The 17,836-nt window shown below is 35.6% G+C and overlaps 1 protein-coding gene across 9 annotated transcripts in view; it reads left to right on the top strand.

Moving 5' to 3' along the window:
- LOC128986953 (dachshund homolog 2-like) overlaps positions 1 to 17,836 on the top strand; it is a 191,363-nt gene that overhangs the window by 122,287 nt on the left and 51,240 nt on the right. For all 9 annotated transcript variants that reach the window (XM_054407583.1, XM_054407584.1, XM_054407581.1 and 6 more), the window contains one exon: positions 15,918 to 16,001. In XM_054407583.1, the coding sequence (XP_054263558.1) occupies positions 15,918 to 16,001 (84 nt within the window). The remainder of the gene's footprint in view (positions 1 to 15,917; positions 16,002 to 17,836) is intronic.

The raw sequence follows: 17,836 nt of genomic DNA, 5'->3' as shown, positions 1-17,836 counted from the left end.
GATAAAAGTTAATGACGAATCACGTGTGGGAAGTATAAAACTAGAATTTAACTGTCATAATGATTCATGAATAATGAATATTAGCAACTATCCCGTTTATTGGTGATATTTTCTTATCTTAGGTGTGTACTACTTTTTCAAGCTATTGAATTAAAACGTGTTTTACAATCTGTTTTCTCGACACTTGATAAATAACTTTATTCCTAGTCAGATTTGCATGGTAATTTTATTACTTTACAATTTATCAACTAGTTATCATTTATATAACTTTATATTAACTGTGAGTATGTTTTACTACTTCATTTGGCTCTCGTACATAAGTTAAACGTATTTCACTTATCTTCTACAATATGTACAATATACAAACTTTAAATAAGTGTTTTTGCATGCTAATTGTCTGAAGGTACTAAGATTTGATTTGGGTAACATTTTTGGGTTTTTACTTTTTAGATAGGTACTTATTGGGTTAAATTACTACATCGACACACTAAGGTTAGTATTTTAAGACAAATATGATTTAAGGATGAATTTGAAATTAATTAGGCATAGATGAGTGATGAGTGCTTTGTTACTGACATAGATTACTTGGTTGTTTAGCTTAAACAATTGCTTGAAACCCTAATTGACAATCTATTACCGAACGCTGAAAATTCCTTAAGTAAGTAAAAAAACAACAACAAAAATACACCAATAGAGAGTTGTGTTCCAATTTGAAAACAACTCAATTAAAGACGAGAAAATTGAAGTTAGTTAGTGTGGGAAACACTGCGCAACCTGCACAACCTGCGCAGACCGCGGACGCACATATAAACCCATCTCCATAAACATCCAATCCCATAGCTTTCAACAATGTTATATTCGCCTCGTCAATAACCGCAGACTCCAGTATTGTCCGATTCTATTATTTATTTACAAGTCCACGCCCAGTCTTGACCCTGGTAGCCCATCCGCCTTGGCGCCCATATTTAATTACCGCTCGAAAACTCCCGCCGTAAATTTCCCGCGAATGTCCGCGCTCGTCCGGAGATTTGCATGTGTTTCTAGTAAATCAGAATGTAACTCCCGCCTTTATGCGCCACTTACCCGCGTTATTGCTACGTCTCGGGATTACAGTTAGTATCTCAACCGCAGCTCACTTCTTACATTTTGGCCAAAGTGTTGGTGACTCGGATTTTACGTTTATAGTGTTATAGGGGATCATTCTGATTTATGTGTGATTGTACATCGGGGTTTTATGACTAGTTTAAAGTAGTGTAAAATTCGAGAAAGTTTTATATGCTGTAAATCTATTTCAATGAGGTGATTTTTTATGGATTGTACAGAGAGTGTAACAGAATTTTACTCTTGAACAAGTTTCGTTCAAGTAGCTGTCACAACTCGCAACGAAGAAGTTTGCGTCTTTGACATATGAATTACGTTCTTTTTGTTACGTAGCTTCGAAATAACAGGTGTTTGAATCATGAAACCGAATTCGAATTATAAAATATAATTTTATTCACATACGTATTGTTTTATTTAGTTCCTTAAATGAAAACCGTACATTTCATGCATTTTGGACGATAGTTAAAGAACTCGTTTACTATAACAAAAAGTGTAAAGGGAATTTTCCAACACCGTTTGATATGTTTATTCTTACATTGTAAAATTTTATATAACGATATACTCGTATAAATAAAAGGTGTGACGAGCAATCGATTTATACAGGTCACGCATCAGGTTCAATTGAATTGTTAATGGTAACAGAGATTTGAAAACTTATATTAGTAAAGGCTTACAATATTACCAACACATGCTAATCAAAAGAAGTAGTTTATTCTGCTTCCAAAAATAAGTAAAATCCTTTATACCCTCATTCATTATAACAAAACACCTTCAAACAATCCAAACTTTTGCCTCTAATTACACAAATCAGAGTTCCCACACTCGAGGAAACTCCGTTTTAACGATTCTTCGACTTCTTCATGTCAATTCTCTCACTATTACAATTATTCAACCTCTACTGTGAGAAAGTCACTGTGCATGAAGCCAGTTATTATGACATTCCATCGACAGCCAAGCCTACGTCAGATACGTGAGTCAGATAGTATGACATTTGATCCTACGACATTTTATACCCTATTACACATCATTTGCATTATTCTAATCAATGCTGCGACCTTTCTACACTCAAAATTTAGTGTCATTGTCGTGTTGTTACGGCGACTTCATAATTTTAATATAGTGTCATTATTGTATGTTAACAATAAATATAGAGCTTGAATTTTGGTTTGTATTTCATTACGATTTTGTTCTACACATTCCTCACTAAGACATAGCTTCAAATAACTTTTTGTACTTTAGAATCCTATGGGTTTTACATACCGTATGTAATTACAATGGTGTTCTTAAAAACTAATATGAGTACTTTAATCTAAAACCCATTTTTATCAAGATTTCGCAACTATTTCGCAATTACGTCATAAAAAAGCATCGGACCCAAACTTGATCCTTGAGGAACTCCAAAAATTCTCTAAAATACTTCTCTCACAGCCCACCCGAAGAATGGTCTGAATGGGTGTCCACTGTCTGAATGGTTGTATTTGACGGGCGCGCTCACACACACGCACCATCTTGTACGACAAAGATCAGGCATTAACACCAAGCTCATGCCTTGTCGCAGCGGACCAATAAATAGCCTATCTACAGGTCAGGGCCGCGTGTACCACTTAGGCCAGATTAATGTACCATTGTTGCAATTGGAATACCCACAACTCGCGATAGCGCGCGGGCGGTACAACCAGGCAATGTCATTGTAGATAGTGGAAAATGTGTTGGAAAAGAGAAGGTTGCTGAGTAAAACCTGAAAATAAATGAATGATGTTGGTGCATGAGTTATATCTCGCGTGGATTTTTGGGGAGAGTGTACTCCGGTGTGAAGAAAGTTCTCGATTGAGATAAGAATCACCTTTTGTTTCTTTAGGTGGAGCCAACAGCTTGAGGTACATGTTTCAAGCCACAAGGTTACGGAACTAAATAGATGGATCTTTTTGGTGATTAGTGGGATTTGAATCTGGGGACTTTTACTTTTACCCATAGAAGTGCCTTGTGATCCTTTGCATAAGTGTGCCTATTATCATCGCACGTTAACTCCTGAACTTAGATTTCAAACAAATTTTGTTCTTCAGATGGCCGTTTACTTATGTGATCACAAATAGTAAACCTTTCGAAACATTATTTTGTATTCTTTTAAGAGTTATTTTGCTGTTGTAGTTTCGTTTAAACTCTTTTTCAAGTACAGTTTTTATGTTCACTGGGACATTCATTTGCACTTATTTAAAATCGAGGTCATAAATTTTTCTATCAGCAGTTTGCATAAATGTTGAACATAGTCCTTTGGCATTGACTACCTACAGCTTTGCTGTTAGGCAATATAGTGCATTGGAAGGTCGTTCTCACTGACAACTATCGAATGGGAAGAATAATAAATTAGAAAGTTAATTTTGTTGCAATCACTTTCAGAAACACAAGTGCAAAAAGTTACTAGTTTTCAGAACACTTGTTTGTTCTTCGATACTCAGTCAAATAAAGTCAATGAATGTTTTAAACACGAGTTTACGAGATAACCGACTAAATTCTTCTCTTAGCTAATTAAACAGTATAAACACAAAGGAATGGTAAGAGTGGTAGTTGTTTAACCCCAAATTGTTCTATCTTGGCCAAATTCAACCTGGGACTCAGACGCTACAACCATTTGAACGTCTCAAACATTTTGCATCATATCACAACGCGCTACCTTTCCCATTGTATAAATCGACCGTGATCTGACTTACGGACGATTATAAGGTGGAAACAACCACGATGAGTACAAGACCCTCGATAACAGCGTATGTAGATACTGTATCGACACGAGGGTAAACCCGCGGGTTTATGTGACCGAGCAAATGTGAAACTGGTGTACGGATGAGTTCTGGGCGAGATAAGCTGCGTCGTGTGCGTCCTGCATCGCTGTACTGCATAAACACCATCGGCGTGGTAAAGGGGTGTTGGTGCGTACGTCATGGCTGAGGATGTAGACGAGCAGTGGTCGAAATGTGCAATGATTGCTGGAACCAGAGAAATGGTATGTTTAAATTGCTAGAAATAATTGGAGATAGTAATACTGTACATGTTTCGAGATAATTTCTGATATATTTAACGAATACATTTTCAGTTTTTTTTTAATACTGAAGACTGTTGCTCTTGACAATTACACCGATGTAGACATTTATATGTATACATTAACGATCAACTGATTTTACACCGACTTTAATTTTTTCGGACGGGAATACTTTGGAGTCGCAACTAGTTTTCAAGTCAAGTGTGGATAAGCGTAAACCGGTATTTTTACTATTCGTTAATATTTAGGTACCTAATTCGAAGGAATGATTCTACTTTCTGTGTTGTTTTGATACACAGTAAACCAACGCAAATTTATTATTGAATACAGAATTATCTCGGATTGAAACATACATCCTTTCTAAATACCATTGACCTCCACTGGCATCGACAATAACACAAAGTACAACCATAGAATCAGTATAATTTCAGACAATACAGTATAAAAGGACCACCTCTAATGTTACGTAGAATCAACATCCATCATAGAATCACCATAATTTCAGTAAATACAGAATAAGACGATTCGCTCCAGTTTTTCTTCGCCGTCACGTCTGGAGCACCATCCCTTCACATTATCCAGACGTAGCCTCGCCCCAGGTCCAGCTCGAGGGGACCGAACCGAGGCTAGCGCTCGTAAACCACCCGAGTCGGTTATAAACCGCGTTGAAATTATCAATAGAGTCCATAGATCCCGACCGAGGTGTAGCCGTAGCAGACTCCTACGGCCAATAGAATCGCTACGGTGCCTTGTTCAATTAACAGTGGGGAAAATAAATCAAAACCGACCAATAAGATCGCTCGACGTCGGATCAATCATAAAATATAATGATCGGTAATCACAGAGTCGAGACGTGTCCCTAGGCCTGTCCTATAATCTGCCGTAATTATACGTTTATTTTACTGCTTCTGAATATTAAACTCGCGGACAACACTGTTTCCATTCCTTATTTAAATGTGGACTGTCTTTTATTTCTGAAATTATTTCACATTGATTACATCGGCCCCCGTCGGCGCGTATGAATAAACGCTCGATATCGTATGGAAATGGTGAGATCAGAAAATTACCCGGTGGAATGACGGAATAAAACTGGTCGAGGAATATGTTTAGATATTTGATATTATAAACGGGAACACAAGGTTTAGGAACTCGGGGAAATCAATTCTGAAGAGAGTCAAAAGAGTAGAACAGCTCCGGTGGGACTGATTTAACTGAAACGTCAGTCAGAACAGGGGAAAAAATTAAGGAGTGTGATATATTGTTGAAATGTTGTGACCATTCACACTAGACAAATGCATCGGAAAATAGAAAATCACAAAAACTAAGTTATTCGATTGTCGAATCAGTTCAAATAAGGGTGGAGAAATTGGTTTGAAAATGTTCCTGAATAAGAATTTTTTCTTTAATCCCAACCAAAGTCCTGCAGTTTGAAAAGGTGTTCTCCAAACGTCATGGTGGGTGTTATTGGTTTACCATTAACCATCAGCTCCACCTTGTATATTATGTAGACTTATTCTCAATTTGTACCGATATTCACCACTGTCTATTTAGATATCAATTGATCTTTATTATTTAATCCTCTCAACGTTGAATCTTCTAATTGTCCCGTCTTTCATAGAACAAACCACGTTCATTTGTTGAATTACAAAAATCCCAAATTAACCAACCTTTTTAAATAAAACATAATTAATAATTAAAACCACTCATTTATTTTCCACGTACCAATTATTGCCTTGTATAATTTTACTACCAATTAGCCCAGCCCTAGGGGAGACAAAAGTCATCCAAATCCAAGAAGGGACTGGATCAGATGGCCGGAAAGGTCTAATATCACCTAATATGCGCCTAACTGCGACCAGCCCCATCTTACATCAGGTGGGCTCCATCTAATTAAATATGGAGATTCGGCAGAGACATCGTCTAAGACCATAACCTCCCTCCCGCCATTTTTGACACCCCATCAAGGCACAATCAGCCAGAGTGGCGGGAGATGACGTCGTTCTGCTTCTTTACGTCGTTTTGACAACGGTTATGTTTCCAACCCCCAGATCTCAGATGTGTAAAAGTTAGTGGTGAATGGAAAATTGTTGTTGGTTCATTGTTTTAGGCAGTGAAATTGGGTGCTTCTTGCTAACACATAGTGGAATGCTTGGATTGTGTAGGAATAACTGATTTGATCCTGAATATGTAAAGAAAACAGGGGTTTGAAGGGTTTGGGTTTTTCTTTTTTGATAATCTCACCGGTGTGAACACTAACAACTAAGACAAATTCACGAATTTATTTTCAAGGAATAGTTGTTATACAACAAAAGGGAAATTCTAATGTTTGATGGGGTGTCTTAATGTAAATTATTGATAATATGTTACACCCTACAGTTCGCAAACAGTTGATGTAATGTTGACTTATTAGTGTAAAATTGTCTTCAAAAGATTTGTATTTCATTAAACGCTTCTTGCATTTTGAAAACTGGAAAATTGTTCTCTATCTGATGTACAGACTGAGTTACGTATGAAAAGTGCACCAAATAACCCTATCTTATTGTTTCAATTCTAAAACGTTCCTTTTTCCTCAATAATACTACTGTACAACACTCCTGCGTCCGATGATATTTTTGAAATATTTGATATTTTAGTTGATATTTTTGTGTACCCGAATGTAGGAAAAGACCGAATGTAGTTCATTTTTCCCCTAGTTAACTATTAATGCAACTTATAATTTAAATTATATAAGGGTTTTTTTTTATAACCTATTGACGTGTCTGAAAAACTAAGTTTCTTTGTCGGAATTTGTGTGCCATCTTAATTTTTGTATTTTAATTAATAATACATGTCTTTAATAAAATGATAATTACTATGAATAATTTTTGACACTTTTAGTGGGAATCTCCTCAAATAAAAATAAGCAAGCATAGTCCCCAAACTACCCGTACTTAAAATTCTAGATAAAGTAGCAAAATTTCTACAAAGTTTGACTATTGTATGATCAGAAACATGAATGGGAACCCAACAATACACATGCCGTAGGCAAATTGTGAAAAGAACGCTCTTATATAAAGAGGCTATGAGATTTGCATGGGACTTGCTGGAGATCCGAACATTGAATGGTGGGTTGGTTAAACATGCCGCGCCTAGGGGCAAGGGGGAGCGGAGGGTGTCTTGAAAACTAAACAGCCCCGGGTAGGGAATAATTCGGGATCAAATTCGAATGTAACATCAACAACGTACGCGATGTTCATGGGTGTATGATTTGCCAAAACAGTTACGGTATACCTCGAGAAAATTACTTAGGTGTTTGGGTTGTGTGTTATGGTTATATTTACGGGTTTCATGAAATTTGGCATTAAAGATTTTAAACGGCTTGAGATATTGGAACCAAACTTTTTAAGCTCTTTTTACCTACTAAAATACACATTTAAGCCAATTTTAAAATTTTTATCTTGGACAATGTTCAAGGTACCTATGAAATAATTCTTAAAAATCACAAACAGACCAACAAACAGAAATCTAGGCCCATTTTAGAATTTTAGACCCATACTTATATGGCATTTTATGTTTGTCTTAGCCCAAGGAACAAGTTCACAGAATATGTCCAGACAATTTGGAAACACCCTGTATAAAGTATTTATATTACATATTAATTGTATTACGAACTATAGTTCTAACATTCAGCCCATCTTTGATTAAGAATTTCCCATCTTCCCCATAAGAAAACACACTTTTTCTAACAATAGTGTTGCTAAACAGTAGACAAAACATGAGGTAAGGAAATATAAAGAAAAACAACAGTTTAAGCTCTCTTTTTACATTTTTGTAAAATGATTTCAATTCCACATTTAGGATTAGGACTTAAGTTGTCAGAATAAATTAATTGTGCTTTATCAAAGATCTATATTTTCCCTTTTTTACATAATGAAAACAAATGAGTTTGAAAATGTGTAAAAGAAACAATGGAACATAAAAAATGAAACAAACAAATAAAAAAAAAAATGAAACATAAACAGAAGTCAAGAAAATCAATAAAAATAGCAGAACTCTAATTCAATTACACTTCACTCACTCTCATTATAATCATCACAACAACCTGTAAATGTCTTACAAATCACAAGTGTTTTCAAAGCTGTCAGTAGAACCAACTGTGATGCAGATCATGTGTGCCAATTAAAACGGTTATTCAAATGATGGAATTACACAATTACAAGCAATAAACGAGTCGCGAACGCAAACGGAAACGTTTCTCATGATCCAAGTAACGACTGCATTTGAATAATGAACGATGGTGTCCATTGAACTTGGGCAAAAGTGGAGCAACATATGTGAAAACATTGACCGAAGCGCGGCGTACAGTGTGGGATTATGGGTGAACCCTGTACATGCGAACTGTCGAAATCGGTACACGATCTCTGTACAATGAAGTAATAAAGTAGTGACTAATTGAGTGTGTTAAGTTTCTCCAGTTTTAGGTGGTTTTTAGGTTTCTATCTAGCTATAAATTTTAAAAAAAAAGTTCAAATTATATTAAACATATTTTGTAACATCCTATTTTTGATGGAGGAGTATACACCCATGTTGTTTAAACCAAATATTAACAATATAATATTGTATAACAATATAATATAACAATGAAACCCATGTTGCTATTTAACATTTTTGAGACAACAGCTTTTATTTATTTATTTATTTATTGCATACACGGCAAACGCCATTTTACAGGAGAGTTGAGTTGATATTGATAGTTAGTGCGATCAATAATTAAATATTTTAACAAGTATGAAATACTAATAAATAATATGAAATACTAATAAATAATATGAAATACTAATAAATAATCTAAAAAAAAAAAAAAAAACAAATGTGAATGTGTGTGTGTTGAATGTTGATTGAACGTGTTAATTAAAAGCATTCATACCAGTGATAACAGCCTTGTCAATCTGTAGAGGGGTGGGAAGGGGTGAGAAGGTAAGATGGCGCAGATTGGATTTTTTTTAAACCTAAAAAGTTTGAATATGTGTAACATAAGTAAAAAGTTAGGAAAACGGTTGAAACTAAAGTCCTTTTAAAGCTCATTTAGCAATTGAAGTGTTTTAAAATTTTGAGCCGCCCACGAAATTCCTTCTCTTGGCAGTGGAAAGTAGTTCAAAGGTCTATTTTTTACGTTTTTGAACACCTTGTACATATGGATGAAAATAATTTTAAACTTTTTCCACTAATTTTTCCATTCTCAGGACTCAAAAAGACCTTTAAAATGAGTTATTACACGACCCCCCTTTACATTTGAACATTTCCAATAAAAACACCCTCATCCCCAAAAATAGGCTCTTTGGGGTGCTTTTTTGGGTTTGAACATAATTTAGCTGAGTTCCTTGGGGTCAAAATAGGGGGTTTCAGTTGCAATTAATTAGGTTTCTATTTGCTTTCATATTGGAGCTACTGTACAGAAGTTAACCGGGTGGTCTGGGACACCCTGTATAGTTCATCATACCTCCTTCAACTCTTCTTCATACATCCAATTCAAGCAGCCCAACAAACCCTCAACCACTTACACCCAGCAAATAAACTCCTAAGCCACATGTCGTTCAACGAGGGAACCGAAAACCACTTTTCGCCGCGTTTAAACTTTCATTTCCCAAAGGCTAAGTCAATCCTTAACAAAGCCATGTTATCTGCCCCCACGTGTCATATCCGGCTAAATATTAAAATGTAAAACAAAGGCATCTCGCACGCACCCTGGCGGGAGATTTAAACATTAGCCGACGGCGTGTAGCGCTACTTACGTACAATCGTTATGGTAATGCGGCTTGCGAGATTTACTGAAAGAAACGCCCCCGGGTGTGGGGGGGGGGGGTGCCCACCCCCGAGAATCAAATTTTGATTCATGTTGCCCGCAATGATAAGACAACAACATGAACTGAGAAATTGGGACTGTAATACCTTCTTTGGGTCTCGCATTACTTTGGTAAGCATACGATCCATGTTGAAATGAAAGAGGAAATAAATGATGCGGGAAAAGTGTACTTTGCTTTAAGATCTCAAATATTTCGTGCGATTCGTAGTATTTAACTACATACTTATTTAAGACATAACAGCCGATTTCTTCTAAAACAACACTCGTATGCATCCTGAAATGCAGCACTGAAGAAGATACCTTGCAGCATGTGAATTTTACAATTGATGATCATTCAATAGTTTTAGCTGCTACGAATACTCTTAGAGCAAAAAGTAACTAGCTTTCCAGTATAAAAGTTCATAAAAAAAATTATAGTCAGGCTACTCAGTTCAACACTATAGTTGAACAATGTAAACATCAGGTTACAAAACAGATAAAACCATAGACAAAAATAAAACTAACTGATTAATTGAGGTATTCCCATTCCGAAATGTAGCTTCTATTTCCTAAAAAAGTAGATTTATACTAGACAGATTAAACATTACAAAAAAAATGACTCTTCACATTTAATTATTCCATTGCATAATAATTTAACAATCCAATCCACAAACGACAATCCAACCTCCACACAAACAACTAATTAGCCGATCCATAATCACACAGAAGCTCTGACACATAGCTTCCACATGTTAATTAAAAGCATTCCTACCAGTGATAACAGCCTTATCAATCTGTACAGGGGTGGGAGGGGGGTGAGAAGGTAAGATGGCGCAGATTGGATCTCAGATACCATGTCACAATGTTTACCGTTAAGCGAGTTAGTGATAATCTCCCCCCCCCTGGTAGAGATGCATTAGCACAATTCAATTCTATCGTTGGCAATCAGATTTCTACCGCAGTAGATCTTCAAACTCCAGACATTCTCTTTGAGAGTTGAGTGTTCAATGCTATTTTGGGATAAGAGCATTTGCTGACTTTTGACAGACGTAAAAATTATCATTATCAGTGGGTGTGTCCGATATTTATTCTCTTTGAAACAATTCGTGGAAAAGGTGACTACAACTACAAACAAGGGAAAAGTAAACTTTAAAATAATAAATATGAGTCAGAGAAAATTTTCAAACTAATGTTCTAAATTTTTTGAAGTTAACTGAAATTGACCACGAACACATATACATATACTACCATATCCACAACCCAACACACATGCAGTTAAATAACACATACACAAACTAACACACATAACTTAACTTCAAATACACAAACTGACACACATAAACCAACACAACACATCATGAAACATAACTAATTTGAAACATAGTCTTAAGCGTTCGCCATCAGAGAGTAAATAATTATTTCCACTTGTCATTGATGTGTTCTAACATGTTTATCCAACGTTCAAAAACGTATATACTAAAAGATATCAACAAAATTAGACAGTTTTTTTACAATAAACACAAAAACCCTTCGTAAAAACCGAACAAACTCAACAATGGAAAACACAACGGCTCATTAACGTTCTGCTGAAACCGAGTTGAGAATGAAACAATCACGATGCTCACATCGCCTACGGCAACAATGGGTTCCACGAAGCCGAATGTTCTAAGGCTCTGGTTACAATAAACGTACATTAAATTAGCGATACTGCGGGCGTCGTACGAGCACAAGCGACACTGAATAAGAGATGCCTCATAATAGAGGACTGCGAACACGCTCTTAATTATTATTACATTCTGTACAATACGTCTCGGCTCCATTACTCGCTGAAATATTCAACCGCAGAGTGCTTCGTTGTGTTTATAGCTTGGTTGTTCAACCGGTTGACAGTTTAGTTGACACGCAAGTAATTGTGATATTGTTGACACCTATTGGGAAATGTGATAATTCTGTAGGAAACCAGATGATTCAAATCAGTTGAGATAACCTAGCCAAACGATTTTCTATCGCTTGTTTCTTCCACAGAGAAACCAGGTTCTCAACATTTGGATAAAGGCATTTTTGGTACTCTATAATTTACGGCTACTTCTGTCTTGATTTCAGGCTAAACGTTTCCTTTTAAAAAAGTTTTGAATTTTTGAACTGTCTCTAAGCCAACTTGTGTTTGGTTTTCAAGAAATAGTCAAGTATTTGAACCAAACTTAGTTTTTGTAAGTTAATTTTTCAATTTTCAGGGTATTCGAGTCTTTTATATGACTTGCCTTCAAACCTAAAGATCGCTGATTCGATTCCAAAGCAAAAACGATTCTGGCCCAGACACCATTTGGGTTTACGTTTAGACAAGACCATTTCTAACAAAAACGTATACAATGACATGAAGATTGCGTGGATATCAATTATTAATTATCAATCGCCACCTAGGTGCGTATTTTAATACAAATATGAATGAAGGATGAGCGTTAGAATGGAGTGTGATGATCTTTGAAGCTTTGTTACTGACTAAGAACAGCTGTTTTTTAGTAAGGATCATTTCAAACGGAAAAATAAACCTAAAGCCTGAACGTTTATTATAGAAGTAACTGGTGTGGATACGCAACTAAAGTTTTACATTACGTATTATGTCTTAACCAAACTTTCAGCCCTACACACCACACTCCACTGAATGCCAGAATAATTCTCAACACTCAAAGATACTCTCGAACATTCTCCAAGTTCCAAAAGGAAGTTCAAAGTCCGAGTAAGTTGCAAAGGAAAGTCGAAGCAAACAATCCAAAGGGAAGGACGTGGTTTGTACATTGCTGTCTATATCCACGGATATTAGTTTCAATAACGTCTTGCGGTCGGGGGGAGCCGTCAGCGAGTCTTGATGCAGATATGGGAGTTGAAGATTATGCTGGGGAGACGTATTGCCTGATGGACAACAATGGAGTGTCTAATTGATTAGAGAGATGATTCTGTAGAGGATTTAAAATGTAATATTAGACTAGTCACCCGATTGCAATACATTTAGATCACCTGCATTTCAGTTAAAATACGTTGAATAGTCTCTTAAAAGATTTACCAGATAAAAATTATAAGTGAATAGAATATATTCTAAAAAGGTAATATATCTTCCAAAAATAAAAAAAAACACTCCATCACATACTTTAAATATCCTTGTTTCCATTTCATGCATACACTAAAAAGGCCTTTTTCAGAGTAGGGCCGCCACTATTTAAATTGTGGGAAACCAAAGTTTAGGTTAGGACAGGTTAGCTTTATAGCTTTACATCCCTGAGAGTTTTGCACTGTTTCGATAGTGGTGGCCCTCTTCTGAAAAAGACCTCACGAAAATACAAAATAGTCCTGACTCAGACAGGAATTAAAAGCAAAAAACATTTCACAAAATATTTTCCAAAATACATATAATCTTATTTTAATCAACACGCTTTTCTATACAATGAGAAACTGACACTTTCACCAAATGTTTCAACAGTCACCAAGCAATACACAAAAAGCTATTCTATTCAATTTCCCTCCCAAAAAAGAGCACAGTCTTACTCAAAACACTCAAAACCCCGCTCTTGTTTCCCTGAAGGGTCACAGATCTCAATCGTCCGTGCCACTGAATGATGCGGTGACAAATCTGAGGGTGAGTCAGGGGTTGGGGTTCACCTGAGACTCCCGCCACTTTGCCACAGATGGAACGAAAACACAAAGACACCCGCCAAATACTCCGCCACTCACGCTGTTGACTCTGACTTATTCAGATCTCTTTATTTTGTTTTCCTTGCATTTAGACGCCCCACTTCTTCCTTTCAGGGTCGGTGTCGCGTTTCGGCTTTTTTTCCTCTGTTTGGTTACGTCCCTTGGATTACTTGAGGCGTTTTCAATTTTAATTTTGTTGTGGTATGATCGGTTTGTTTAGTGTTGAGGGTTTGGAAAATTTTTAAATATTATTCCTCAATTCTTCTCAAACTGTAACGAAGAGACCTTTACTCCTTATTTTCTCACTTTATTGTTCGTTCGTCCTGTATGAAATTATTTCATACAATGTTGCGGGAGGGAATATTGAATATATAATATGTACTTACTAGTGCATCTAGTTCGAACACACTTTAAAAACAACGAGTAAAATAAATTCTGCATTGCTTTTATAAATACAATCGATAAGTATAACATCGCAGTACCGGTAGATGAGTTGGATAGAGTAATAATTAATAGTTAATACATTTACTAAACATATAACCTCTGGACTACACTGTAATACGTTCTAATACATTAAAGGTATGATCATGATCTATGATATAGTCATAATCAGTGACACATTATCATAAAAATGTTTCAATCTCGGTACAACACTAGAAAATTTACCTAGTAATGTTTTCTCCTATATTTGATCCGATGTCACTGATCATTCAAATATTATTACAAATTACCAAACACAAAATGGAAAAGTTTACTTGTAAAATGTATTAAAATTTACTGTGCGACATCAACTATGTAAAGAACTAGTGTACGCATTGTAAAGTAATTCAAGCCAGTATTTCTTTGTTGTAATCGTCACCAAGGTATTCAATTATGCTCCCGTCCCGCGATATGAAAATGATGTTGACTTTGTCTTTCTCAATTTTCCGTCTCCCTCTTTCCTCGGTCATTTGTCTTGTCGCCGTCAGACAACAGAAAATTTACTGATTGGTTTAGGTTTCCCTCTTCGCCTGATGACGGATCAAAAATCGTCAAAAATATCGTGGCTTGATCGTTTATCTTTTGTAATTTTCATCTTGTGAGTAAACAGAATTTTCTGGGTAATACTGTAAACATATAGGATAATTGTAACAATAAATTGATCGATGAAACATTAATGGAGATGTGTATGTGTTTTTCATTCTCTAGGGTTTTTGGTGACTCCTGATTTTCAGGTGAACATATTTTCAGTATTTTGGTGTCATGAAAAAAATGTCAACAGATATTGAAAAGAAACCCCTCAGTGGGCAGAACAGTGATGTTCTAAATTTTACCGATTTTACGATTAAAATTAAAACACAATTGCTTCAAATAGAAAACATTTCATCACTTTAAAAGACCTGAAAAGTCAGCGACATAATACAAGTAACACACACATTGCTAAGACAATTTAATACCATCTTTAATACAAGAGTGGGTAGTACCGATAAACAAGACCTCCCACACAAGAGAAGGTTGCCAAAATAAAAACAATAATATGAACACAAACCATTTAAAAATGAAATACCGTACCTATTTTTTTTTATTACCTAGAAAAATTTGGGACATCTCTTCGCTTCCCGTATATCCCTATCTAATATTTTAGGAAAAATATTTACATCGTTTTTTTACTTATTCTGAGCCCTTTAAACAAAAGACGAGACAGCAACGCTTCCAAGTGGGGTAATTACGAACTAATATCGACGTGGAGAAAATCGATGTTTTCTGAAGGGTAGGATCGAGGTTAGTAGGTCTTTGCTCCCCTATATTAAAAACATCCCCTGTCTCATCGGGCCCTCCACAGTCCACACCACTACGTAGGAAGCTGATAACCCTGTCGACTGAAAAGATCTCGAAGTGTATCATATTGTCTGAAAATTCTGTCACCCTCTTTCTGTATTGTGTCACGGATAGAACATTGGGCCAAATTACCTGCATTTTTGAAAAAAAATATGTTAAATATTATTGTAGTTCTATACCAGTTTCGATATCAATTATTACGGATTAAAATATCAATAGAGTAAACATTGTTGAATCTTAACTGAGAAAATGTCTGACCGAAGTTTAGGGTAAGTTAAAGAAATCTTCAGCGCCTACAGTAATCTTCATCTGTTCATCGCTGTGTCTTTTCATCTCTTGAAAAGGTTGGTCAGTCTGCTTAAACCGTGGAAGCTTACATTCTAGTTTTAAATCTATCAAAAACATTAGAATAAGCAATTCCTTTGCCATGTTTGTGACTCGATTTTGTTTTTACAGCCGAGTTGAAGATGGACGTTCTACGCGAACGAGAAGTAAAAGACAGTCTGGAGCGGCAACTAATGGACGAACAAAAGATCAGAGGTAAGATTTTTGATTACATTATAAAATACACAATGTGTTGTGTTGTTTCACCGACCGTTGTGAAAATGTTGATTCGTTGCTGACTAAGAGTTTTTGAAGATTTATTGTTTGAACTATGAAGACTGAAACTCTGAAAACTCAAAACATTGATATCCAAAAATAAAATGTATTATTTTAATATTTCAAATATTCTTGTTTACAATAGGATGTTTTGATTCATGCAAACTAAGTATCTATATCTACTGAAATTGCATTTTAACGCATTATATTTCGTAAAACAAAATCACCACTGAAAACTTCATCAATTACTTTGTCATGACCAACTATCAATGGATATATTATTTAAAATGCATTCATGTTACCAATTCAAGTTCAATTCATGTTGGTAATTCAAGTAGGGTGGAATAATATTGCCTCGACTCCTGAATCAATTTTCGTTATACACAATACTTAATACAAATATACAAGTAATAAAAGATTCTCTTTGTGACAGTTGGTTAGTTTCGTAACTAGAGAGACTCCAATAATTCAACTTCGAGAATCGCAAGCAGTATGTCTTATGTCGGGAACGGGTGAACTTTTGGCACGTATATAGCTTATTGTGCATATTGCTAAATACTGCTGAAATCATATCGCTGAAGTATAGCTGAATCCATTTAAAAAATCATAAAGAATAAACACACTAATATTGGATTACGCCTAAAATTTACTAATACACATTCTCACCAATTACAACATCACAAATGCATAGCATTTAAAATTCACAACTGAACCAACGCTATCAGTCTTATCAACAGGGGAGGGGGATTTAAGGGCGGACGTCCATACAAAGGAGCCCCGCAATTAACAAGACGAAGACGTATGTTTGGCCAAAAAATAGAGCTGATGATGATGAATGTGTGTTTGTCGTGGCGTCGGAACCGGGAAATTGGCCTCAGTCGGTCTGAAACTGAAACACCGGCTCGGATATCAACATCAACCCCATTCACTCCACTTCCACCTCCGGACGCGGTCGTTAAAAGGTGGGTAGAATTGTTTGATATTCAGTTTGACACGGAGGACGTTTTAGGTATCTAGTAATGTCTAGTTGACTGATAGGTATATTTAGGATAACAATTGGTAGTTTTTTTGATTGTATCGATTGACAGTTATTTAAAATGTATATATTTAAAATTCTCCTTATGTATATAAATTAATTTTGTCAAAGTTTACACTATAGCTGGTCCTGAAAAAATTAAACGCCAATGTTTGGTGTACACGTTAAAACAGCCTAACAGTATCCACAAACCCATTTATTTACTTAAAGAATATAGTTGAATCTATGGGAAATATATGAGGATCTTATATGCAGTATTTGATTCTGTAGGAAATATATGAGGAACTTATAAATTAGTTGATCGTTTATTTGAGAATGCATATCTAATTTAAAAAGAAAGGTTTAAAAAAATGTTTTGTGGGAAATTAAGTAGACATTTTTAAAATGTGTTGAAGTGTTCAAAACGAGTAGCAAAGAGTTTTAGAAATGTTAAAGTATACGAAACAACGTTGCGTTCGAATTAAGTTTTTTCATCAATCTCTCATTTTATAAGTTCAAGAAAAGCTTTTTGCCATGTAAATATTATATGGTTTTTACCACTTGTGACATAAAGTCCTCAATCTTTCATAGTCTTTTCCCAACATCTCTAGTCACATAGAACGTACATTGTCACCGGTCAAATAGGCTGTAAACGATGACATTTGGGGAGCGTGCGCTGCGGTCAGCACCAATAAGGCTCAAAACATAACGTAAATCCAACGTAGAGACGACCTTTCGGTGTCAATGGAAATCTTCGGTT

Source organism: Macrosteles quadrilineatus, unplaced genomic scaffold, assembly GCF_028750875.1.
Source record: "Macrosteles quadrilineatus isolate MER2022 unplaced genomic scaffold, UCM_ALF_1.0 Scaffold_2__2_contigs__length_208266976, whole genome shotgun sequence".
Taxonomy (NCBI): domain Eukaryota; kingdom Metazoa; phylum Arthropoda; class Insecta; order Hemiptera; family Cicadellidae; genus Macrosteles; species Macrosteles quadrilineatus.
Note: the sequence above shows the minus strand (reverse complement) of the source record. Positions and strands in the feature narration are given on the sequence as shown.